Source organism: Limanda limanda, chromosome 1, assembly GCF_963576545.1.
Source record: "Limanda limanda chromosome 1, fLimLim1.1, whole genome shotgun sequence".
NCBI classification, from domain to species: domain Eukaryota; kingdom Metazoa; phylum Chordata; class Actinopteri; order Pleuronectiformes; family Pleuronectidae; genus Limanda; species Limanda limanda.
In genome coordinates, this window is record NC_083636.1 from 11,832,771 (window position 1) to 11,856,340 (window position 23,570).

Below are 23,570 nucleotides of genomic sequence, written 5' to 3' on the forward strand. Positions count from 1 at the left end.
CTTGTGCCTTCTGTGGTGTGTATGTGATGTGTGTCATTGTTCATAAATAATGGAGGATACACAAGTTGTCTCCTTAACGCATGGTTAACATAAAGGGAAATCTCTTGAATTATAGCCAAACTGGATGATCTGTGTCAAAGCTGATGTGTAGGTTGTTTTCATCATCAGGAGAAGCAGCCCTCATTTCACTGGTAATACTATAAATAATAAAGAATTAAATGCTTTTAATCATCACAACTATATACATATTTTATTTTTTAGGAATGTAAATTATTTTTGTAGTTTGAGCATCTCATCTTCCCCACCCTGTCCCAGGGTGAGACAGGCATTCAATTCACTTCTGTTATATTTAGTTTTTTAATTTGTACAGCACAAAAACACAACATGTATTTACTCAGGACACTTCAGTTAATACGGTGGATAAACCTAACAGTTCCCACAATGAGACTCCATTTTATCAGAGAGAAGCCTGAAAGGGGAAGTGGACTCACGGTGAGTGTTTGGGTAAAAGGAGAGAATTGGGTGAGGGGGGAATCAAAGTCAAGAGAGCGGACACATAGGGAAAGTTTGTTTGATCTATTTGCATTGACACCATTAATCCCCTGTTATTATCCAATATGTGTCGTTAAGTATTCATGTCACTGTTATTCACAAGGCTCAATTATTTCATTTTTACTCTGGGTGCTGAAGGTATAACTGTTACATTATAACTGCTGAGACATGAGTGTGTGTCCCTGTGGGCTGCTATGTGCTGGAAAAGCAGTTTCAAGGGCCTAAGGCATCCTGAGGGGGGGGGCTGCCCTGTTCTGAACCATCTGAGATCATGCTGAAGAGGGGCAGGTCCTGTACTGTCCCATCGCTGGCCGAGCCCTCGCTGCTGTGTTCCTGTAGGATCGAGGTAGGGGCTCTCCAGTATTGTGTAATACCAGTCGGGCTGGAGAGGAGATGTCCCTGGCATGTGCCTGCCGCAACCATCTATGACCGCAATCCCTCTGCCCCCCTCTGCTAAATCCACCTCCACAGAGTTGCATTATATTGGCACCCACGAGAACCAATCAGATTTTAGATGAGGTCAAATCAGAGAAAAGAAGCAATCCAGAAGACAGAGATTCCACTTGAGTCTTCAACATGAAAGATGATGGTTTCACGGATTTCTTTTGTCTGCCCGGACAGTCTCTGGTTTATCTCGGTTGCTGTCTGATAAGACAGAATACAAATTTGTAGTGGACTTTGAATTACGCCATTGACTTTTCTGTGAGGGCCTATTTATGACTTCAGTAAGCTCTGAAACAACAGTGTTTTGAACACAATTCTTTACCTCTTGTCCCAACCCAGGGTTATTTTGACCTTCCACAAAGTATAGGGATCGGTTGTTGGGTGCATGGTTGTTTGGAGACTTCATCTTCTTTGGTTTCCTCGATCCCAGACGGTTTCTGGTTCTCTTCCAGAGTGAAGGATCCAGTGCATGATGCTCCTGAAACTCCTCCTTGAGTGAGAGCTGAGCATTGAGTTTAGTTGTCAGCTCCTCCACCTTTTTCTTCATAAACATTTCCTTCTTAGCAGCCTCTTCGTGCAGGAGTCTCGTCTGCTTCTCCATCTCTTGACGGAGAGCCTCTTGCTCAGCCATGAAGTTTTGCATCAAGAGCTTGTCCTCTGCACGAGACTTCATTTCTTTCTCAAGTTCACGCTTAAGGTCGTCGACCTCCTGTCTCGCTTTGAGGATTTGATCTTCATACCTTTTGCGGATCTCTTGGTGTGAAGCTCTCAGTCTATCCAGTTGTTCTTGGAGAACCTGGTTTTTCTCCTTCTTATCCTGTAGTGCTATGGTGAATTTATGATCGCTGATCATATGAGCCACCTTTAACTCCTCATAATCGTTGTGGAGTTCTTTCTTCTTCTTCTGCTTGATGGTGTTGTTGACTTGAGAGGCAATATTGGTCGTGCTGAGGGTTTCAGGTTTGCTGTACTTCTGCAACCTCTCAAGGTCTTGTCTTGTTTGTTTTTCCCTGTTGATATACATTTCTTTCAGGGATTTCTGTCTTTCCAGCTTTTGGCTGTTCTCAAGCAGCTCCTGTTGAAGCTGGATTCTCCAGTTTCGTTCCATTTGAGTGTTGGCCCTCTCCCTACCCAGCGTGTCTGTGCGATCTCTATTTTCCTGCCAAGGTATATTCCACTCCATCCCGTCATCTTCCTCTCTATGACTAACTCGCCCGGTGGTTCCAATGAAATTAGCCATTGTGGTAAAGCTTTCTTTAGCTGGGGGAGTCAGGTTAAATCAGGAGTAGTAATCTTGCTGTTTGTCACTGAGAAAAAGTTGTGCACCTGCAGTTTGTCTCTTCTGCTTTCTTACTCTCAGTGGTGTACCACAGCCTAAAAGCTACAAATGATTTGAGTCATGTGGTAAGCAACATCAAAGTGAACTGACACCATCTACTGTGTTAGTGCACACTGGAGGTTGGTTGGTTGCCTTTGTCTGCTTTGATCTTGAGTCTTCTTTTGATATTTTTTCCTGCAGTGAAATTCACCATTCTGTGATTCCTAGGCAAACATCAAAGTTAATTGTTGTTTGCCTTTGCCTCTGCTAAACTCTACATTTTGTTATAGTTTATAGTCCAAATCAGACTCAGTGATTCCAGTGTCTATATTGGAAATTGCTTTTCAATTCTAATGAGTTCCCCATCTAAGCTCTGAGTTTTGTTTAAGTGCAGATGACCTACAATCAGCACAGTGCATTAAGACCTCGGTGTCACCCGCTGCCCCCCCCCGACCTGGATTAAGTGCATTTTAAATAAAGTGTTTCCCTAATCACATTTCCACCCTTTGTGTGCGTGTATGTGTGTGTGTTTTGCAGCCCTAATCCTTTGTGGCCCCTGTGTATTTGACACACTTAAAGGTTTAGTTCCCTCACTAAGCGCTAGCATCACCCCAAATAAATGTCAACATCTAAAGGATCTAATGAGATCAAAAAATGTGTCTTTGGGAACTAACTAAATTCAACAGACAGTCTACAGTTGTTGAAGTAAAGCTTTTGAGTAAATGGTGTGGATGTGGCACAGAAAGCGCTCTTTTTCAAAACTGCGAAACTCTGATATCGGCTGCTAAGGAATATGTTTGTCTCTTTCTCCCCTTTCACTTGTCACTGTAGTATTATTACACAGCATATTGTTCTCCAATTAAAAAGCATTACAGTTTTAGAAAGTAATGCATGTAGGTCCACAACCTACATGTGCATGATCCTTTCACACAACAGGACGGTCTTCTCCTTTCGGGACGAACCCAAAGACCATAATATTTTGATTTGATAATCTCGGAGTTATAGTATTAACGAACACTTTGCTTAAAATCTTTTTAATGAGTATGTTTTACAGTAACAAATATGGGTGGCGGGTAACAGGTGTTACTCTACACACTGGGGCAGAACTGTCAAATGAACACAGAATGGAGATTTACAAGATGCAGTTGTAATAGTACAGTTTATAGAAATAGGTGGACAGTTACAACAGGAGATACAACATGAGAAGAGAGAGCAAATCTCCCCTAATAAACTGAACCAGCTTGAAATCTGTGGTGTCTAGTATTCATCATGGAACGGATACTCTGGATGATCTGCCCACCTGTTGAGTAAATAGAGAGAAACCTTCATTATCTGTTTAGTAGAGGATTAGGGCGTCAGTCACGCAGTGTGCATCGCACTCACATGAGGAGCTCCACGAAACGGATATCCTTGTTCAACCCCTCAATCGCCTTCATCTCAGCCTCCGTCAGAGAGAAGTCAAATATCTGCAGAGTTTCAAAAGACATCGATCACAACTTGGTTCGTAATTACCTCCCTGATATTTCGAGGTGCATGTCTTGGTGGGCCAAACAAGCAAACCTGAAAGTTCTCCTTTATGCGAACTGGGTTGAAGCTCTTCGGGATGACCACCACTCCTCTCTGCGCGTTGAATCTCAGGGCCACCTGGGCTGTGGTCTTGTTGTACTTTTTGGCAACCGATACCAGCAGCTCATCTTCCAGCAGTGGTGGGCATTTAAGGTTCACCCTGTTGGAAAGACTGGTATTTTACTATGACACAGCAAACTGCTTATCTACAGATGTGTGCCACCTTTAAATGCAGGGATATTTCTTTGTGAGCATTCCTCTCCCATACCAGGATGAGTCTCTAGATGTCCCCAAGGGGCTGTATCCCACGATGACAATATCCTTCTCCCGGCAGTATTCAAGCAACTTTGGCTGAGTGAAATAGGGATGGCATTCAACCTATGTTTAGAAAAACACATATATAACACATATGCAGGCCATGAAGTACAAGTCGTTGGCTGCGAAGACCATGAAGGCACAACAGATATGAGATGGTCTGGTCTAACGAGGATTTCTGTGATTTGCATGATACTAAAATTTAAAAGTGTGACTATTGGACATTTCGCTGGCCTCACTCTAGGAAATGGGCCAGCTTAGTTGTTCTGCTGTAACGCAATCTGTCTTCAAACACAGCCTGACCCTGAATTGCGACACTTTTTTTTAATTGCTTGGTGCATTTTACTGTGCATGTTCTCTTCCACCTGTTACCGCACAACGTGAGTGTCTTTGTATCATTCGCCTTCTTTGCAGGATACAGGCGCATCGCTACTGTGTCTGTACCTGGTTCGAGACTGGCTTGTGTTTCAGTCCAGGTTTGTTCATTATCAGCTCCAGCTGTCGCTTGTTATAGTTGGATACTCCAAGAGATTTCACAAGCCCGGCGTCTTTGCAAGCCTCCAAAGCCTGACAGAGGTAAAAACAGGGCACAGCCGGGAAGCAACAAGTTCAACTTTGGACCAACTGTGTGTTTGACAGGCAAATAACACAGGCTGCTGTCAAAGGTATGTTTCCTGACCCGAGGCCATGTTTCTGATCAAATGTAAATTTTTTGCTTTTAACATCTTCTGTAAAAAATTAAGTAAACTGATTAAAGCTGATCTTTATAGTCAAATAACAAATAATTAATGTATAAGAGATTAGTGGGATGAGAGATAGAGAAAGAGTGAGTGAGAGAGAGAAAGAGTAAGTGACTGATTGAGTGAGTGAGAGAGAGAGAGAATGTGACTAGAAGGACCTCATAAATATGCCAATCGGTGAATTGTGGGTTTGACAACAGTTTTCAAACTCAGTTTTGCACATTGATCTCACACGTTTTATTCTTGAACAGCGAGTAGAGGGCAAGTATTACCTCCCATGTTGCACAGAGGTCAGTCTCATGATAGATATATTTCCCACTGTCATCTCTGGGGTAGTATGTTTCCCCTGGCTTCAGAAAATAAAAGAATTTTTTTTTAAATGACAGGAATAATATCATTGGCAGTAATGCAATGTTTACAAAAGACAAGCCATGTTTTTCATCCACAGGTACAGAGGTTAACTTGTTTTCACCTTGAATGCAGTCGGCATTTCCACTATATAGAGGTCAACATAGTCCAACTGTAACGTCTTCAACGTTTGCTCAAGTGCAGGTCGCACTAATTCAGGAGGATGGAATGTGTTCCACAGCTGCATGAGACAAAAAAAAGCTGTAACTTGTTACAGTTAGTGTAGCGTTCACCGCCGTGTAGCCAGTAAGCTGTAACTTCACAGACAAACAAACCTTCCCACAGTAGAAGATGTCTTCTCTCTTCACGGTTCCATCGGTAATTTTGTCCCTTATCGCTTGTCCCACCTCATGTTCGTTGAAATAGACCAAAGCCCCATCAATGTGTCGGTACCCGGTGTCAATGGCCACTTTAACTGATTCACATGCAGTTCCTTTAGGCGTCTGTCAGGAAATTGTAAACTCAGTGAAATACAGTCTGCATGTCCCATGGGTAATCTGGGTAAATGTACATTGTGTCTTACCGTGCGAGGGTCTCCATATGTCCCCAGTCCCATCAAGGGTATGCTGTTCCCATCACTTAGAGGAATGGAGTGGCTCTCAGCTGTGAGGTTCATTCTCATTCAAGTTTGACTCTTGGAGCCGGCACAGCTGCACGCGTGCTGGTCTAGAGCTCAGGGTTGAGTATGTCCGTCACAGCGATAAGATTATTCCTGTTCTGCTGCACTTTGACACTGTTGTGGCTCCTGAGATAACATTATAAAGACTCTAACAGTTAGAGTCTTTATAACTGGGAGGAGTCTAACTCCTCCCAGGGTCGGCAGGGCTGGACTGTGACAGCCCCTCGACTAACTGTCAGTTGAGGCCAAAATTTAGGTAATGTTTACAATGATAAACACTGTTTACAATGAGTAAACTTACATAAAACCTTTAGGGTGTAGCTTCAAACAGGAAAGACTTTTTTTTGAGGGATTGGTAAATTGTACTTTCTGAGTATTTTCATAGAAGACCTTCGTTATTTAACAGCTGACTCACATTTATAATACCATTATTAAACAATTGATCATAAGGTAATGACTGGTTATTGTGTGCGCTATTGGCTTAATTCCAGATATAGCATTATTCCAAATACTATAGTTTCATAGCAGAATTACTTTAAGAAGCACTTCTTAGGTAAAAAGAAGTGCTTATCGCTTGATCCAGTTTATTCTGAAAGCGTTGTTGAGGGAGCCACAGTCTATCATATTGAACCCTCCGCTGGTGTTTGTATTCAGACGACATTTACCCACGAGGAGTTTTTTTTTATTTTTAATTGTTTTAAAGGTTTACATATTTATGGAAGTCCATATCCGCCACTGGCATGAAGAAAACAAAATGTGTATCTCCTAATTATGACATTAGCATCTCGTTATTATGAGATAGTATCTCATTATTATGACTTAGTATCTCATAATAATGAGACACACTTTTCTTTTTCTTGGCAGTGGCGGAAATGGGCTTCCATACATTGCTTTGGGACACATTCAAACGGGGGAACAAACTGCGACGCGACACCAGCCCCGTGTGACTGTCTCTTTAAGACACCGCAGGGGCTTATGGGTAATGTACATCGTTTGTGTTTAGAGAAGCCAGCGCACAGATGGTCGCTTTTCCCCGGGACCCATGAGCCTCTAAACACTTTGTATGTAGCCTCACTTTAATCCACAAGTGACCGTGAGATATTAATTGTTGCCCGTGCTTAATGGGAAGCGCAACAAACGCGGGGAAATCACTATTTATTGACCCTTAGCATATGTGCACTCAAATCAAGCTAGCTCGCTAGTTTAGCTTCCAGGCCGGAAGTCATACTCAAGCCCAACGGTGGACGAACAGTCCAGTAAAGCACAGTTTGCGGTGTTAAAATGGCTGCGTCTTTATTGTTGTAATGCGCCGGGTCGGTGTTGATATCCCCTGTCGGGCTGGCTTCAGCTTAAACCTGAGGTGACGCTTTTGTTTTTAATCGCACCGCTGTATCGACCGGGAGCACAGATGGACGAAAGTGTCGATCATGTCGACAACGACGACATCGTCATCATCGTGGAGAACGAGGCGGAGAGCCTGCCCGCCCGGGAGGAGCGGCTCAAGCTGCAGGGCACCACCGGGCTCATGGACACTTGTCCCAGCTGCAAGTTGAGCTTCCACAACCGGGAGCCCAAGCTGCTGCCCTGCCTCCACTCCTTCTGCAAGAGGTGCCTGCCGCCCCCCTTCCGGAGCGCCGACCCCCGGCGGGACTCCCAGGGCCAGGTCGACCTCAACAAACCACGTGAGCACACACACGTCACCGGGTCACCGGGTCCTGTCAGTGTCACGACGCAGCTGTGGTTCAGGACACTGTGGTTCAGGACACTGTGGTAGATTGCGATTAAGCAAGGGTAGGAGTGAGGCATGCTGGGATATCCCGTATGGCTGAAAGCAACAAGTTGACATCATAGGGGTTTATCACTCTGGATGTTCCATTTGGCTGATAACAATTACTCTGAACTCTTACATTGATTCTGCACACAGTGTTGTACTTTTGCATTATTCTGTAGGCTGATATATTTGGGCTCCAGCAGCACCTGCCAGTGGCCGTACAGCTTGTGATGGACATCTGGAAATACAAGAGGCTGGAACACCATATTTGTCTTTATGTATTTCAATAGGGGCTTTTAGGATCAACACAGAGAGTCACAAGGATCTCAGAGTGAAGATGCAGGACAGTCAAATAAAAGGATCTTATATAGGAGGGCTCAGAGGCTGTCTCTCAGAACCAGTTCAGACTGGTTCTGTAGGCGCAGGTTGAGAGTGGAATCTAAACACAGACAACTGATTTACATACGTTTCCTTTGAAGATAAGCAGTTCAGAGTCAGACCATTTAACAGTTCAGGTCATAAAGTATTTGGACATGTTGTATATGTATCTAGATACAGGTCATAAAACTTACTTTTCAACTACAACATAGGTTTCAACCATACTTAGTTATTTTTGCAATACAAGCTCAACTGCTGTTTTGGAGCGGCAAAGTAGAAGTGATTTCCAGGAAAAGAAAACTGGAGTTTTATCTGGTTCAAACTATTTAACTTAAAAGTACATAGATTATTATTGGATCAGTACATAGATTCACATACTTGCATATGTCCGACCTTGCATTTTAGGCAGTATCGGACGCATTTCTCATGCTGGTATCATTGTCGGAAGATCCTTTTAACTAATAGCCAACGCTGTGCATTTATTATAAAACATAATACTATGTCAGTGAATAGGATGTGACGTGTTGAATGATTGATCTGGTCTCTTGCTTCAGTGGGCGCCCTCCGCTGTCCGGTATGCAGACAGGAATGCTGGGAGATGGACGTGCTGGATAATTTCTTTGTCAAGGACTCTGCTGAGATGCCGAGCAGCACGATGGAGAAAAGCAGCCAGGTCACCTGCACATCCTGCGCCTTTCCTCTCACATGAGCAACAATTCAGCTTCATGACACCACTCTCCCTACCACTACATTGGTAGTTGTTAACAAATTGGTTGTGTTCTTTCTACTCGGGTTTAATAGGTGTGTATGAGCTGTGAGGACAACACAGAAGCAACAGGTTACTGTGTGGAGTGTGTGGAGTTTCTGTGCCTGACGTGCATTGAGGCGCACCAGCGGGTCAAGTTCACCAGGGATCACACCATACGGCAGAAAGAGGAGATGTCTCCAGGTAGTGTCCGTGTGTGCACAGCAATTCTCTGGAACAAAAGTATAACTTAAAAGTCAACATCTGCATTTTTTTCTGTACTTAAGTGGTGGCACAGTCATTATTCTATAGTTAAGTGATAATATAAATTCTTTCAAATATAGATTTCTTTTGAATATTCTGCAACCACTTAAGGTGCTGTGGGTACTGTTTGTTTGTATCCCAGAAGCAGTTGGCCTTTCCACACAGAAACCCGTGTTTTGTGACATCCACAAGCAGGAGCCCCTGAAGCTGTTCTGTGAGACGTGTGACCGACTCACCTGTCGAGACTGTCAGCTGCTTAAGCACAAGGATCACAAGTATGTGCCGTTCTTTCTCCCTTAACACAAAACAGTGTATTTTTCTTTACATCTTTGACTCCTTTCAGGGTCCTTTTATAGCCTCCTGTGGAGAAGCAGCTTGTTACAGCACTGTAGATAATTTAGCAAGCCTCAGTGTTTCCCCTACCATTCTATTAGGGGGGCGCTGCGCCCCCCCAACGGCACCTCCCACCCCCCCTGGAAGGTCAAGTTTTTTATTTTTTATTTTTTAATAAAGCGCCAGATCTCTACATAAATCATTTTAAGGTTACTCTTCCTATAAAACAGGTCTATAGCTTGCTTTTCTGTCTCGACATGATCGCGCGGTTAGATTTCTCCTCTGCTCTCTGTATCGCGCACGGCGGAGTTCCATCCAAATGCGCGCACACACTGACACATGCGAGCACACACAGGTGAGCAACCTCCCCCCAGCGGACAGAGAGCATCCATCTGAAAACATGTCGTATGAACCACCTGAGAAGCAGTTAAAAATATCCGCGTTTTTTAAACGCTCCCAGGTGGATGATGGTAACACCCACTCTTCTGCGAGAAGCAGCCGGAGCAGCTCTCCTGCTCCGGGTCAGAGTTCAGAGAAGAGCCCACGTGTTGCACGCCCTGCCCCATTTAAGAATCTGTTCAGTCACCACCGGATGACAGGTTCTGACCCAGCTTGGCTGTCATTGAAATTGTAAGGATTATTATTCAGGCAAATTAATTTGCTTTTTGAGGGCTTTTATTAGGTGACTTTACATAATTTTTTGAAGGTATTCCTTTTTCGATTCACGACTAGCTGGCAGGCAGGTATACAGGCAGGCAGTGTTTCCCCTACCATTCTATTAGGGGGGCGCTGCGCCCCCCCAACGGCACCTCCCGCCCCCCCCCGGAAGGTCAAGTTAATTATTTATTTTATTTTTTATTTTTTAATATGGCGCCAGATCACTAGATAAATCATTTTAAGGTTACATTTCCTATAAAACAGGTCTATAGCTTGCATTTCTGTCTCGACACGGTCGCGCGGTTAGAGTTCTCCTCTGCTCTCTGTAGCGCGCACAGCGGAGTTCCATCCAAATGCGCGCACACACAGGTGAGCAACCTCCCACCAGTGGACAGAGAGCATCCACCTGAAAACATGTCGCATCAACCACCTGAGAAGCAGTTAAAAATATCCGCGTTTTTTAAACGCTCCCAGGTGGATGATGGTAACACCCACTCTCCTGTGAGGAGCAGCCAGAGGAGCTCTCCTGCTCCGGGTCCGAGTTCAGAGAAGATCATGTCAACATCTGCACATAAATACATAGCTCGAAGCAGAAAGTGGTTAACTTTTCTTAAACAAAATATTGGAAGTAGTTGGTTTAAAAAAAAAACTGTTGGCAAATAGACTATCAATGGTTGCCCGTGTCTACTTAGTCTTACACGTCCACGTAAACAAAACAAACAGATTTAAAACAAGTCGAGATGGAAAAACAAACAACACAACCAATTATATAAGCAAACGCAAAAACAACTTTCAGCCAACACAACCAAAAACAAACACTGTGTCATGGACTACTACTACTGCATATTCACGCACACAATACATTTTTTTAATGGAGCTCCCAAATGGAACCCTGGGTAATCAGGCCCAGTTTTCCACTCACTATAATGCCAATATAATTTTTGCAAAGATATTATATATCTATATATTGCCAATTCCAATCCTTAGTCGCCCTTTGTGCTGACTCAACACAACTTAGAAGCTGTTGAGTCTTATATATGTATTGTACAAACTGGCTAATGTGTACAACTTCAGGCAGGGTTGTGTCTTCACTTTGTCGTCCCTACAGGCAAGATACCCTACAGGTGTATTGTCACCCTGCTGGAAACAAATGCAAACACAACCCCAGGCCCATTCAGTGAAGATAGTCTAATGATAAATAAACAGGCTTACATGTAGATGCGTGGACAAGCTGGCGGGCAGGTATACAGGCAGGTAAACATCCAGGCAGTTAAAATGCAAAATACAGCTAATAGACACAAAATGTTCATTTGGTCTATTAGTGGCAGGTCTATTAGTGTTCTTAGGTAGAATCAAGAGGCACTTGTTTATTCTGTCGTGTTGATTCTTTGTTGTCTCTAGAAGTTCAGATACCACTTGTCCAATACTATTTTAACCTCAGCATCTCGGGTTCAAAATTTTTAAAATTATACATTATATATATAGTGTTATAATTTTTTAGTCAGTTGAAATAAAATTTGGTACTTGTACTTTTACTTTTGATACTTAAGTACATTTCAACACCAGATACTTTTGATACTTAAGTACATTTAATATGAGCAACTCTAAGACTTTAACTGAAGTCATTTTTCTGACGGTTGACTTTTACTTTAACCGGAGTCACTTTCAAGTAAGATATCTGTACTTTTACTCAAGTATGGCTTTCAAGTACTTTATACACCACTGTTTTTAAGAATGTTATGTCGCATACGTAGACAGCATAAACAGGCAGTTGTGAGAGGAAACCAGACCCGGCCATTTATAGTCTCCCTGCCAGTCCTACAGAAGGGACAAACTGGACAAACACATGACGTCTGAGCATCACAGAATAGCCTGTCAGCGCCGAAATCCAATGTACAGTTCAAAATCATTAAAAGAAACACATTAACATCATGATTCCTTTAAGTTTTTGTGTCCGTGTTTGTCCCCCCCCCCCCCCAAAAGCTGTAAACCTAGGGGAAACACTGTACATTACATACATACATATATACATGCATGCATAAATAAATAGATAGATAGATAAATTACAGTTCATAGAGAATGAATAGGGGATTATTTCAGTTTTCTTTTTGGTTTTAGGCAGTGGTGGGAAGTAACAAAGTAGAAATACTTTGTTACTGTACTTAAGTAGATTTTTCACATATCTGTACTTTACTTGAGTATTTATTTTCCTGACGACTTTTAACTTTTACTCGCTACATTTGAGCACAAATATCTGTACTTTCTACTTCTTACATTCTCAAAACTGGCTTGTTACTTGAGCAGCGGAGGTTGGCGGAACGTGCAGCTTTACACACGGCGCCCCTCTCTCTCGCTCTCTCGCTCCTGCAGGAGCTCGGTTCAGTCTTTATTATTAGGGCCCAGGCACTGACAGACATGTGGCCCTATTGAAATTGTAAGGATTATTATTCAGGCAAATTAATTGGCTTTTCGAGGGCTTTTATTAGGTGACTTTACATAATTTTTTGAAGGTATTCCTTTTTGATTCACATTCGTTTTCCCTTTCCTGCTTCGTGTCAACATCTGCACATAAATACATAGCTCGAAGCAGCAAGTGGTTAACTTTTCTTAAACAAAATATTGGATGTAGTTGGTTTAAAAAAAAACTGTTGGCAAATAGACTATCAATGGTTGCCCGTGTCTACTTAGTCTTACACGTCCAAGTAAACAAAACAAACAGATTTAAAACAAGTCGAGATGGAAAAACAAACAACACAACCAATTATATAAGCAAACGCAAAAACAACTTTCAGCCAACACAACCAAAAACAAACACTGTGTCATGGACTACTACTACTGCATATTCACGCACACAATTCATTTTTTTAATGGACCTCCCAAATGGAACCCTGGGTAATCAGGCCCAGTTTTCCACTCACTATAATGCCAATATAATTTTTGCAAAGATATTATATATCTATATATTGCCAATTCCAATCCTTAGTCGCCCTTTGTGCTGACTCAACACAACTTAGAAGCTGTTGAGTCTTATATATGTATTGTACAAACTGGCTAATGTGTACAACTTCAGGCAGGGTTGTGTCTTCACTTTGTCGTCCCTACAGGCAAGATACCCTACAGGTGTATTGTCACCCTGCTGGAAACAAATGCAAACACAACCCCAGGCCCATTCAGTGAAGATAGTCTAATGATAAATAAACAGGCTTACATGTAGATGCGTGGACAAGCTGGCGGGCAGGTATATAGGCAGGTAAACATCCAGGCAGTTAAAATGCAAAATACAGCTAATAGACACAAAATGTTCATTTGGTCTATTAGTGGCAGGTCTATTAGTGTTCTTAGGTAGAATCAAGAGGCACTTGTTTATTCTGTTGTGTTGATTCTTTGTTGTCGCTAGAAGTTCAGATACCACTTGTCCAATACTATTTTAACCTCAGCATCTCGGGTTCAAAATTTGTAATGTTGTTATAATTTTTTAGTCAGTTGAAATAAAATTTGGTACTTGTACTTGTACTTTTGAAACTTAAGTACATTTCAACACCAGATACTTTTGATACTTAAGTACATTTAATATGAGCAACTCTAAGACTTTAACTCAAGTCATTTTCTGACGGGTGACTTTTACTTTAACCGGAGTCACTTTCAAGTAAGATATCTGTACTTGTCAGGTAAACATCCAGGCAGTTTCAAAATACAGCTAATAGACACAAAAGGTTAATTTGGTCTATTAATGTTCTTAGGTAGAATCAAGAGGCACTTGTTTATTCTGTTGTATTGATTCTTTGTTGTCGCTAGAAGTTCAGATGCACTTGTCCAATACTTTTTTAACCTCAGCATCTCGGGTTCCAAATTTGTAAAATTATACATTATATATTGTTGTTATAATTTTTCAGTCAGTTGAAATAAATCCTGAACTGAACAATTTTGGGTTGTTTTGTGTCTGTATAGGCCTACTATAAAAAGCACTTAGCATTTTTAATTTTGGAACTTGTACTTTTACTTTTGATACTTAAGTACATTTCAACACCAGATACTTTTGATACTTAAGTACATTTAATATGAGCAACTCTAAGACTTTTACTCAAGTCATTTTCTGACGGGTGACTTTTACTTTAACCGGAGTCACTTTCAAGTAAGATATCTGTACTTTTACTCAAGTATGGCTTTCAAGTACTTTATACACCACTGGTTTTAGGAATGTTCTGTCGAATACGTAGACAGCATAAACAGGCAGTTGTGAGAAGAAACCAGACCCGGCCATTTCTAGAGTCTCCCTGCCAGTCCTACAGAAGGGACAAACTGGACAAACACATGACGTCTGAGCATCACAGAATAGCCTGTCAGTGCCGGTCAGAAATCCAATGTACAGTTCAAAATCATTAAAAGAAACACATTAACATCATGATTCCTTTAAGGTTTTGTGTCCGTGTCTGTCCCCCCCCCCAAAGCTGTAAACCTAGGGGAAACATTGAGTCCTGTTTGATTGCTGTGGTAACAGTGATTTCAGGTGGTAGAGAAGTCGTTGTGGGAAGATTGCTAATAGGATCTCGACTTTAGTCTTCTTTCACTTAATGCGCATGCTCCATAACGTCTTTACAGCGATTTCAACCACACCGCTCCAGCGCTTCTGTGTTTTCGTGACAGGGCTTCGTGTAGATGCGATAAACATAAGTACCTGATCCAAAAATGTTTCCGGATTCCGGCAATCCAGGTTACTTATGGAAGTCAGTAAATACATACATTACATACATGCATATATACATGCATGCATAAATAAATAGATAGCCAGATAGATAGATAAATTACAGTTCATAGAGAATGAATAGGGGATTATTTCAGTTTTCTTTTTGGTTTTAGGAATGTTCTGTTGAATATGTAAACAGCATAAACAGACAGTTTACCCGGCCATTTCTAGAGTCTCCCTGCCAGTCCTACAGAAGGGACAAACTGGACAAACACATGATGTCTGAGCATCACAGAAAAGCCTGTCAGCGCCGGTCAGAAATCCAATGTACAGTTCAAAATCATTAAAAGAAACACATCAACATCATGATTCCTTTAAGTTTTTCTGTTCGTGTCTCTCTCATTGAGGTGTCAGTATTTATTTTAAAGCCCCATTGTCTGTTCCCAAAAAATACCCAATGATTAATTCAGGAGAAGGAGTTATTTTTTCTGTTTATCACACACTTTGATCTTCTTTGTGTCCAGCTACCAGTTTTTGGAGGATGCTTACAGAAACCACAGGCAGTACCTGGAGAACATGACGCAGCAGTTACAAGAGAAACGAAAATCCATTGAAGAAGTGTCTAGCTGTATCAGCAACGGGTAAAGTTTGTTTCTACAGCTGTGATCGTAATTGGGACTAAACCTGAATTTACCCAGATTACCGCAAATCCTGCTTCGTAGTACAGGCCTCTGGTCTATATGCACTGCAGGTGTAATAGAATGTGTTTAAAACTTAATTTCAGCAAATCACTTGCCTTAGAAGACTGAAATGCTGCATATATATGAGACTTTCATTTCAGGAAATTTTTACGATATTCGAAAAGACGTTGGGTCAATGTAATGGATGATATTACAGCTATTTTTCATTTTCTCTTTGATTCTCTCAGACTTCAACAAGTTGAAGAAAACCGTAAGTCTGTAACAAATGAAATAAAGAAGTCCATTTGTAACCTGATCATGGAGATCAACAGGAAGGGGAAGATTCTGGTTAACCAGCTTGAGGTACCGTGTTTTGTTTTTTTATCTGCATAGTGTAAAAAAATAAAGACTTTTTCAAAGTCAATTGTGAGATATGTTTTTTTATTTTTTTTTATTTCATGATCTCAGGGTCTAACTAAAGAACACGAGCTTAGTTTGAAAAAGCAACAAGACGACGTCAACTCGCTGAGACGGCACCTCGATCATGTAATAAGCTTCACAAAATCGGCCACAGCCAGCCACAGTGGAACAGCTCTGCTGTACTGCAAGAGACTGGTGAGTTTTTACAATAATTACTTGACAAAATGTGACAATTCTGTTATGGTTTCAGTGACACTTGTTGAATGTCCCTCTCTGTTGTCTCCTAGATCCTTTACCAGATCCATTACCTGATGAGAGCAAGCTGTAATCCCTCCATCGTCCCTCAGAGTTCAGTTCGCTTCCAGTGTCGCTCCGGTTTCTGGGCCACTAACGTAGACCTTGGTAAGAATCACATTATCAGAAACTCTCGCTTTATGTGCAATCAGCAGTGATGCTGGCTGACTGCAGAAATACATAGACTTTAAACAAATATTGACGACATGACAGCTTTCCAGAATTGAAGCCCATTGTGATTAAAGGTTAGACCCAGAATCTTTGATGATTTATAATGTTAAAATATCTACATCAGGGAGGAGGAAAATATGTTCTTTCAAAAGTAAATCCACAGTTCTGTGCAGTTTCTTGGAAAGAATTGTCGACCATATCTTCCTGCACCTTCGTTCTATCTTTGTCAGAGTGCTCTTTGAATTTAGTAAACAATACAGATTAAATTTACATCTACACTTTCCATTGTATTAATCTCCCTGGCCTTCATAGCATTTTTCTTAATCTCCCATTCGTTCTTGAAAATATTAAATTATGGATTATCAAACATTTTATTTTTGCACATGTATGTGGTGCTAACCTTAGTCTTAAACGTGACAGAAAAATAGAAGAAGGGAAAATCACCTGGATGAATATCTTTACTGCATCTGCGATTCAAATTATGGTGCTTTATGAGATAAACATATCAATGTTAGATACATACATACAGAGAAATAGGTATTTGATCAATGCAATGTTTTTGTGAGACCAGCGCTAGACATTCTGTACATTGTAGAACATTTCTATAAAGTCCATTATTTTCTGAAAGCCAGCAACAGTTGATTGTCTTTAAAGGAGAACTTTTACACATCAAAGTCTGTTTATCGTTTTTTCAGTAGTTAACTGATTTCAGGCAGCAGGTTTTGACAAGAAAAAGATGAAATGTCAAGTTGTACTGCATCGATTTTAATCCTTAACAAAAGTCCAAAGCTAAATTATTGAACCCTAATGAACTGTGTGAGTCCCCATCAATCAGAGGACTGGGTTATTATTCATAGTTATTATTTGCTTGTGTTGTCCAGGTGCTCTGACGGTAGAAAGGGGCCCGGGACGAGCGCCAATCCCCAACCACCAAGCACCTCCCAGAGCAGAGGCGGCTGCTGCAGCTCTGTCGCTCTCCGCTCAGCAGCGTCAGAGCACGCTGGCCCAGCTCCAGATGCAGGTAGTGGTTTTGATTCCCTGACAAGTTAACTAGTCATGCGTAAAAAGTAAGGGGATAGAGATGAATATTTATTTGTACTCTTTGCTTACCTCTCGAGAACTGTGAAGTGTTCTAAGTGCTCTTTATCTTCTAAGATCACAATTAAAGTACAGCCTCTTCCAGCACTGAAACTGTTCAACCACCCCTTTGTCCAAGGTTGACAAGCTTTCCCAACAGTCCCACAGACAGCCCCCTCCCAACCACTGGTCCTGGTACCAGAACGTCCGGCTCCCGGGACCCCCTGGACCCCCTGGACCCCCTGGACCCCCTGGCCCTCTGCCGCCGACCAGGCCCGTCCACGGAGGATCCTCCCCCTCCCAGGGACCCCTAGGTTTGGCACAACCGGGACGCAGGTATGGGAGTTCCCAGCCCAGCACGAGAAGTCCCACTTCCTCCATGCTTCACAACACGGGATTCACACCTTCTCAGGTAAGTGAGTGCAGGTTTGAAACTGGATGTACTGGATGTACAATCTGAACTAAGCTTTCAACTTAATTTTTTTCCACATCTAGTCTCTGAGAGATCTGATCAATAGCTCCAGCTTCCCTCCTAAACCCGGGGATGTGTTGCAGGGTGCTTCTCGCTACCCACAGCCTCTGTCTGCCGGAGCAGCGACACAGATGTCCCTACATCAGGTCTGTACACGAGGGACAAAAGAGATTTTCAGTCTGACATTAGCAGGATTTTGAACGTCTAGTTAATTACAGCCTATATTTGTTTTGTTTTCTTCAGAGGGGCATGCCTGAGCCCTCCTTCCTGAAGAGGAGTGAGGCCAGCGCAACGGTTCCCTCCATCTCCATCTCCATCCCCAAACCAAGCTACGTTCCAAATCTCGCCTCAGCATCAACAGATAAAACAAGCACACTTAACCACATGACAGGTCAGTGTCTGAGCTTCAGTCGAGTCGCAGCCAGAAGAAAACTCTATGAATATGAGGAATCCTTTACATCACAAGTTCCAGATTTTTAAAGTTGTTTTTTTATCATCCTCTTTTCTCTAGTTCAAGCAAGGCAGAACTCCCCGATGGCCAAACCTTCGTCTTCAGACCGAGGCACAGGGTAAGAAAAGATCCTGATAAAACAGGACTTTTAAATTGTCAAAGTTTAGTTTTCAGGACAGTACTTGAAGTAACAAATGTTGCTATTATCTAATGCATATTCTCGGCTTAGCTGTATCTAATCATGAAACTGTTGACCTTTGTCAGATTTTTTTATTCTGAGGTTTGTTTGAAATTATTTTAGATTGTCACTTTTTTGATAGCCTTTGGTTACGTCACTGTTTACAATCATTATCTAAGCCTAAAATATAAAAAATACAAATGCAGCTGAAGAAACCAAGGTCAATGTGTATTTGTTCAAACTACTTTGGTGATTATCTTCTTCTCCTGTCTCTGACAATCTGTGCGATGAAGGACGTCTTCCTGGAAGCAGAGTTCTGAGCCGACGTCTGCCCCCTCAGCCAAGCGACGAAGAAGGACGTCGCCTGGGCCCATTATCATCATCAAAGATGAACCAGAGGACGAGGATGAAGTTCATTTTGTAAGAAAAAATTAAAAATTATATTTAGTTGTGTAATATGTTGTTAAAGGTTCCCTAAAGTGGCGGAGGAGGATCTGCATCTGAGAGTCAGTTGCTCCAGACGTGTTCTCCTGCCAGCCCCCCAGTAAAAGGGTGCATTGATGATGTTTCTAACATGAGACAGATGTGAACCTGGAAGAATACAAATATGTCTGGATGAAAAAGAGGTGTCATACATGTAGAAAACACCAACCAAATATGTCAACTTGGAAAGACAACTTCATTTGAGAGCTTTTGGCGATACGAGCTGACGCCGGTGTCGATGTGCTAATAAACTTATTTATACAGATTTTTACGACATATCCATGAAAACATCTGAAGTTAAAGGACTATTCTGTCTCCTTAATCAAAAATATCAAGTCCTTTCTTTCTTATTATGTCTTTTTTGTTACCGTAAGTCATTGTAACTTGATTGTATATATCCTGAATTTTCATTGGCTACAGGTGCAGTCCAGCGTTGGGTCCAGCCTGCCCGACAGCAGCACCGGGGCTCAGGCAAACCCCCGGCTGCAGCAGAAGGCGTCTGTCCCAAACCCGGTCCCCGTATCAGAGTCCGACACTGGGAAAGAGCAGTGTCCTCAGCCCGTTGCTCAGCCAGAGTCTGTGAAGAGAGCGGAGCCGGAGGACGATCCCAACGAGGACTGGTGCGCCGTGTGTCAGAACGGAGGAGAGCTGCTGTGTTGCGACAAGTGTCCCAAAGTTTTCCACCTGTCCTGCCACATCCCATCGCTGAACGAGTCCCCAAGGTGAGAGACAAGACTGTCTCAGGTGACACGGGGATGTCAAACATTTACACCGTATGTTGGGTGCCACCACAGGAATTAATAGGAAGGAGTTAATAAATAATATGGTACCCGATGGAGAGTGTGATTTTTGAAGCTTTACTAGCTGCACATTTGGTCTTAGAAAAACATTTATCACAGTTATCCATCCATTAGCTTATCCAGGCTCAGGTCTCGGAGGTAGGATATCCCAGACCTCTCTCTCCCTAGCCACACAACAACTGTAAACAACAGTTAGTTATCTTTTTTCAATTATTTCTTAATTAGTCTTCAAATTTTTAAATAGGCAATCAACAGACCCACTAAAGGAAAAGAAGAGAGGAGAAAAAAGACACCTCATTTATTTTTCGGAGTATAGGTCCAATCGAGCATGATGTATTTCTTTGCTTTGTGTATTATACCAATCCGTGTCATAGAGGGTGTAGTGTTCCATCAGTGAGACGTCGCTGAAATGTAGCTTTCCTAGGAATTGCTTCTAAATAGTTCCAGTGTGTTAGTGTCCAGAACATATGGTGCTGTGAGTTTTTAATCTGTGCTGGAGTGAACTCCGCTGCCTTGTCACAGCTCTCACAGTCGTTAGTGGTCACTGGCTGAATTCAACATCTACTGCTGCTCAGTGGCTCAATTTGATCTTTGTGGGCTTTGACAAAGTAAAATAACAGACGCAATAAGATGTGACGTTTGATAATGCTCACTTTCATTCCACCGAGACCTGACTTCTACGGCTTGATAATGTGTGCAACTTTGTCTAATTCCAAAATAAGGAGGTTGAGGGACTATTTCCAATAACTACCTAACTTTCGGTATTATTAATGATAAGTAAGTATTGAGATTCTAAGGGTGTTGGTAAGTGTTTCAGGTCAGTTTCACTTTCCCTTGTACTGACTTATTTAAACTTGACAGCTCAAGAATTCCTTTTTTTTCTAACCATTTTTTAACAATTACAAAATATGAAAATGTACTACCGTCACCTTTGATTATATTAAAAAATGATGAAGGAAGATCTGGAAAGCACAGTAGATACACTAATACAAATACTTGAGCAAAAGGGTAAATATAAAATGTTTTCATTTATTTGCTGTCTTAAGCATTACACCTCCTTCACACAATAGTTCCTGTATTTCTTATCTCTTATTGTAATTAGAGTAGAGCTAATAAGAGGATTCTACGTGAAGACTAATGATGAAGAAGCTGATGAGCTCTTCTCCAGGTGCCGACGGCCCTGTGAACTTGTTAATCCTCACACGTGTCCTGACAGCTCTCGGTGTCCTCACATCTCTCCTCTCCTCAGTGGCGAGTGGTTCTGTTCATTCTGCCGAGACCTGGTCTCACCTGAGATGGTGTACGACTCCGACAGAAAGGATGAGGTCGCCTCTGATGAATTCTCACCGGTCAATAGAAGGGTACGCTCACTCAGTTTCCTCATCTGCTGTTTATATATTAATCTTATTGTGAGGGGCCCTTATCTTCCATCAAGATCGAATGCCTTCTCCTGAACAGTTTGCATGAGTTGAACCTAATCTTTCCTCCTTTTATTTATTCAGAGCTGTGAGAGGTTGCTCCTGCGTCTGTTCTGCAATGACTTCAGCACTGACTTCCAGCAGCCTGCTTCTCCATCGGTAAGAATCTGTATCCAGTGTTCTGTTCTATCAGTAGAATTAAAAACAAAAACTCTGTTGGATAGAAAATAGAACTGGCCACGGGTCTGCTGGACATTTGATTTCGGTTGCATATTTTCCAAGTTTAGCCATCCCTTGCTAGCTTTTCCTGGATTACCAACCCTATCTCAAACTTTTAATTCTTTTCCCCATGTAGGAGACCAAACGGTACAAAGAGCTGATCAAGACGCCGATGGATTTGTCGATAGTGAAGAGGAGACTGGAGTCTAAGTCGCAGGACGGTGAATATTATATGTGTCTGGAGGGATTTGTCGCCGATGTCAGGCTCATATTTTTCAACTGTGCAAAATATTACAAGGTAAAGATCACGTTTCACAAATTACCTAAATCAACTTAACAACTTAACTAACACTCATTTATGGGCTCAATAGCAAACTTCCTCTTTCATTGTCCTTTCTGTGCACTGACTGTCCAGGTGACCTCAGAAGTGGGCAGCGCAGGCGTGTACTTGGAAGAGTACTTTGAGGAGCAGCTGAAGCTCGCCTACCCAGATAAGATCTTCCCTGGTGGGAGGGAAGAGCAGATGATCCCTCCTTTAGAGGACGAGATCGATGAAGATGAGGAAATGATGGCAGACAATGTGGCGCCCATGGAAGTTGACAAACCACAGAGTCCTGCAGGACCAGGAATCCCCCCTGTGGAAGAGGATTTTGGTCCTCTGGAAGAAGCGCCGGCCGCAGAAGAGGAGGAAAAGTTGGAAACTGAGGAGAAGGCAACCAACACGAGCAAGAAGGAGAAAGAGGAGAAGGAGGAGAAAGAGAAGGATCCAGACGAGAAGGAGATGGAAGAGAAGGAGACGGAGGAGAAGGAGTCAGAGGAGAAGGTTGCCACCGCTCAGGACGCCACTTCTCCTACAGAGGAGGTTGAGAAGGACGAGAAGGCTCCCGTGAAGGAGGTGAAAAGCCCTCTCGCTGCTGATAGTGACTCAAAAGACGGGGTCGCTCCCTGCTCCACAAAGGAAGAGAACCCTGACCTCCCTGCAGAGATGACTGTAGATGCGGCCGAAACCCAGGAGGAGGAGGCGGCAGACACAGCCAAGGAGGAGTCAGCGTAGATGGTTGACAATGGAGAGAAAGTGGAAAAAAGAGGATTTTAGTCTTCCGCAGAATCGGCCCCAGTGGGGACCTCCATGTGCTGCAATCAGATTTTGTACCAGGTTATATTTGCAATAGGGGGGAAAAGCGTCCGGCTTTACTGAAGAGACGTATTTAGTGAGAGTGATGCACATTTAAGGGACTGAATAAGTTCTTTGTGTTATCGCTATACAAAGGTTACAGTTTTGTGATGATGACGACACTAAGAAGCACACAACTGATTGTTGATAGGATAGTGTGTACGTTATCATCCATTACCTAATCACTGTATATAATGACGCCATGAACTCCAGGCACAAACGCTGCAGCTGGAGTAAGGAAACAAGACTTTGGATCAGAAATGCATGTGCGATGTCTTAATATAAATATTAATGCCTCTGTTTTTGTGTCTTTATAGACTTGTACCAGCCACCTGGTTCATAAGCAAGTGGTGTTTTATTGCAATAGTATTATTTTCTATTTTATTATTTTGATAAGCTTCGTATCCAACAAATAGGGCTGCTGTATATACTGTACAAAGAAGTGACCCTTATATCAGTGTGACGATGTGATGGATAACTTTGTGGGAACAAATCAGAAATTGTTATCACGGTTAGTTTTAAAAAGAAATGTGTCCACTTCAAGGTCTCTTACTCCCCTGAATCCCAAAGATGATTCATCACGCAGCCGCCTTGTTGTGTTTCTTCACAGACTTTTATTTATTGAAATATTATCGCTCAGAGATTGTTCAGAGACACAATTATCATATTGTTCTTGTCAGCCTCTGACAGCGGTGTGTTTTCCAGATTGTGACCTTGTCCGTCTGCATCATTAAAAACATGCTTTTACGTCATCCCTTTGTTTTGTATTTCTCGCTGGTATCTTATTAAATCGCAAACCTTTTTGACTTTTAACTTAATCCTCCTGTAAGATCATAAACTCATAATAAAATGAGTTATTTTAAGTCCTGTAAAACTTAATTATAAACCGACTCTGCGCTTGATCTGTAAATGAACTCTACACAATGTTGAGCATTAAAA

At 42.1% G+C, this 23,570-nt stretch overlaps 2 protein-coding genes across 5 annotated transcripts; one reads left to right on the top strand and one right to left on the bottom strand.

Moving 5' to 3' along the window:
* Window positions 1-3,332: 3,332 nt before the first annotated feature.
* Window positions 3,333-6,118, bottom strand: LOC133008644 (aldo-keto reductase family 1 member D1-like). Its single transcript, XM_061075898.1, has 9 exons — window positions 5,867-6,118; window positions 5,619-5,786; window positions 5,408-5,524; window positions 5,208-5,285; window positions 4,640-4,762; window positions 4,149-4,258; window positions 3,875-4,040; window positions 3,698-3,780; window positions 3,333-3,614 (listed from the first exon to the last, which is right to left on the bottom strand). Exons 1-9 carry the CDS (start codon window positions 5,963-5,965, stop codon window positions 3,572-3,574), a joined length of 987 nt encoding a protein of 328 aa, XP_060931881.1. The 5' UTR covers window positions 5,966-6,118; the 3' UTR covers window positions 3,333-3,571.
* On the top strand, window positions 4,550-23,383 carry trim24 (tripartite motif containing 24). Of its 4 annotated transcripts, none has more exons than XM_061075849.1 (20): window positions 4,550-4,860; window positions 5,384-7,644; window positions 8,666-8,784; window positions 8,913-9,060; window positions 9,263-9,395; window positions 15,319-15,435; window positions 15,723-15,837; window positions 15,943-16,089; window positions 16,182-16,296; window positions 17,241-17,380; window positions 17,576-17,848; window positions 17,932-18,054; window positions 18,152-18,299; window positions 18,420-18,477; window positions 18,831-18,957; window positions 19,441-19,742; window positions 21,070-21,181; window positions 21,323-21,397; window positions 21,594-21,755; window positions 21,873-23,383. In XM_061075849.1, exons 2-20 carry the CDS (start codon window positions 7,371-7,373, stop codon window positions 22,509-22,511), a joined length of 3,327 nt encoding a protein of 1,108 aa, XP_060931832.1. In that variant the 5' UTR covers window positions 4,550-4,860; window positions 5,384-7,370; the 3' UTR covers window positions 22,512-23,383. The 4 variants fall into 4 exon arrangements, with proteins under 4 accessions (XP_060931832.1, XP_060931840.1, XP_060931856.1 ...); XM_061075857.1 differs by having other exon boundaries at window positions 7,371-7,644; XM_061075873.1 differs by having other exon boundaries at window positions 4,550-7,644; window positions 17,597-17,848.
* Window positions 23,384-23,570: the final 187 nt, after the last annotated feature.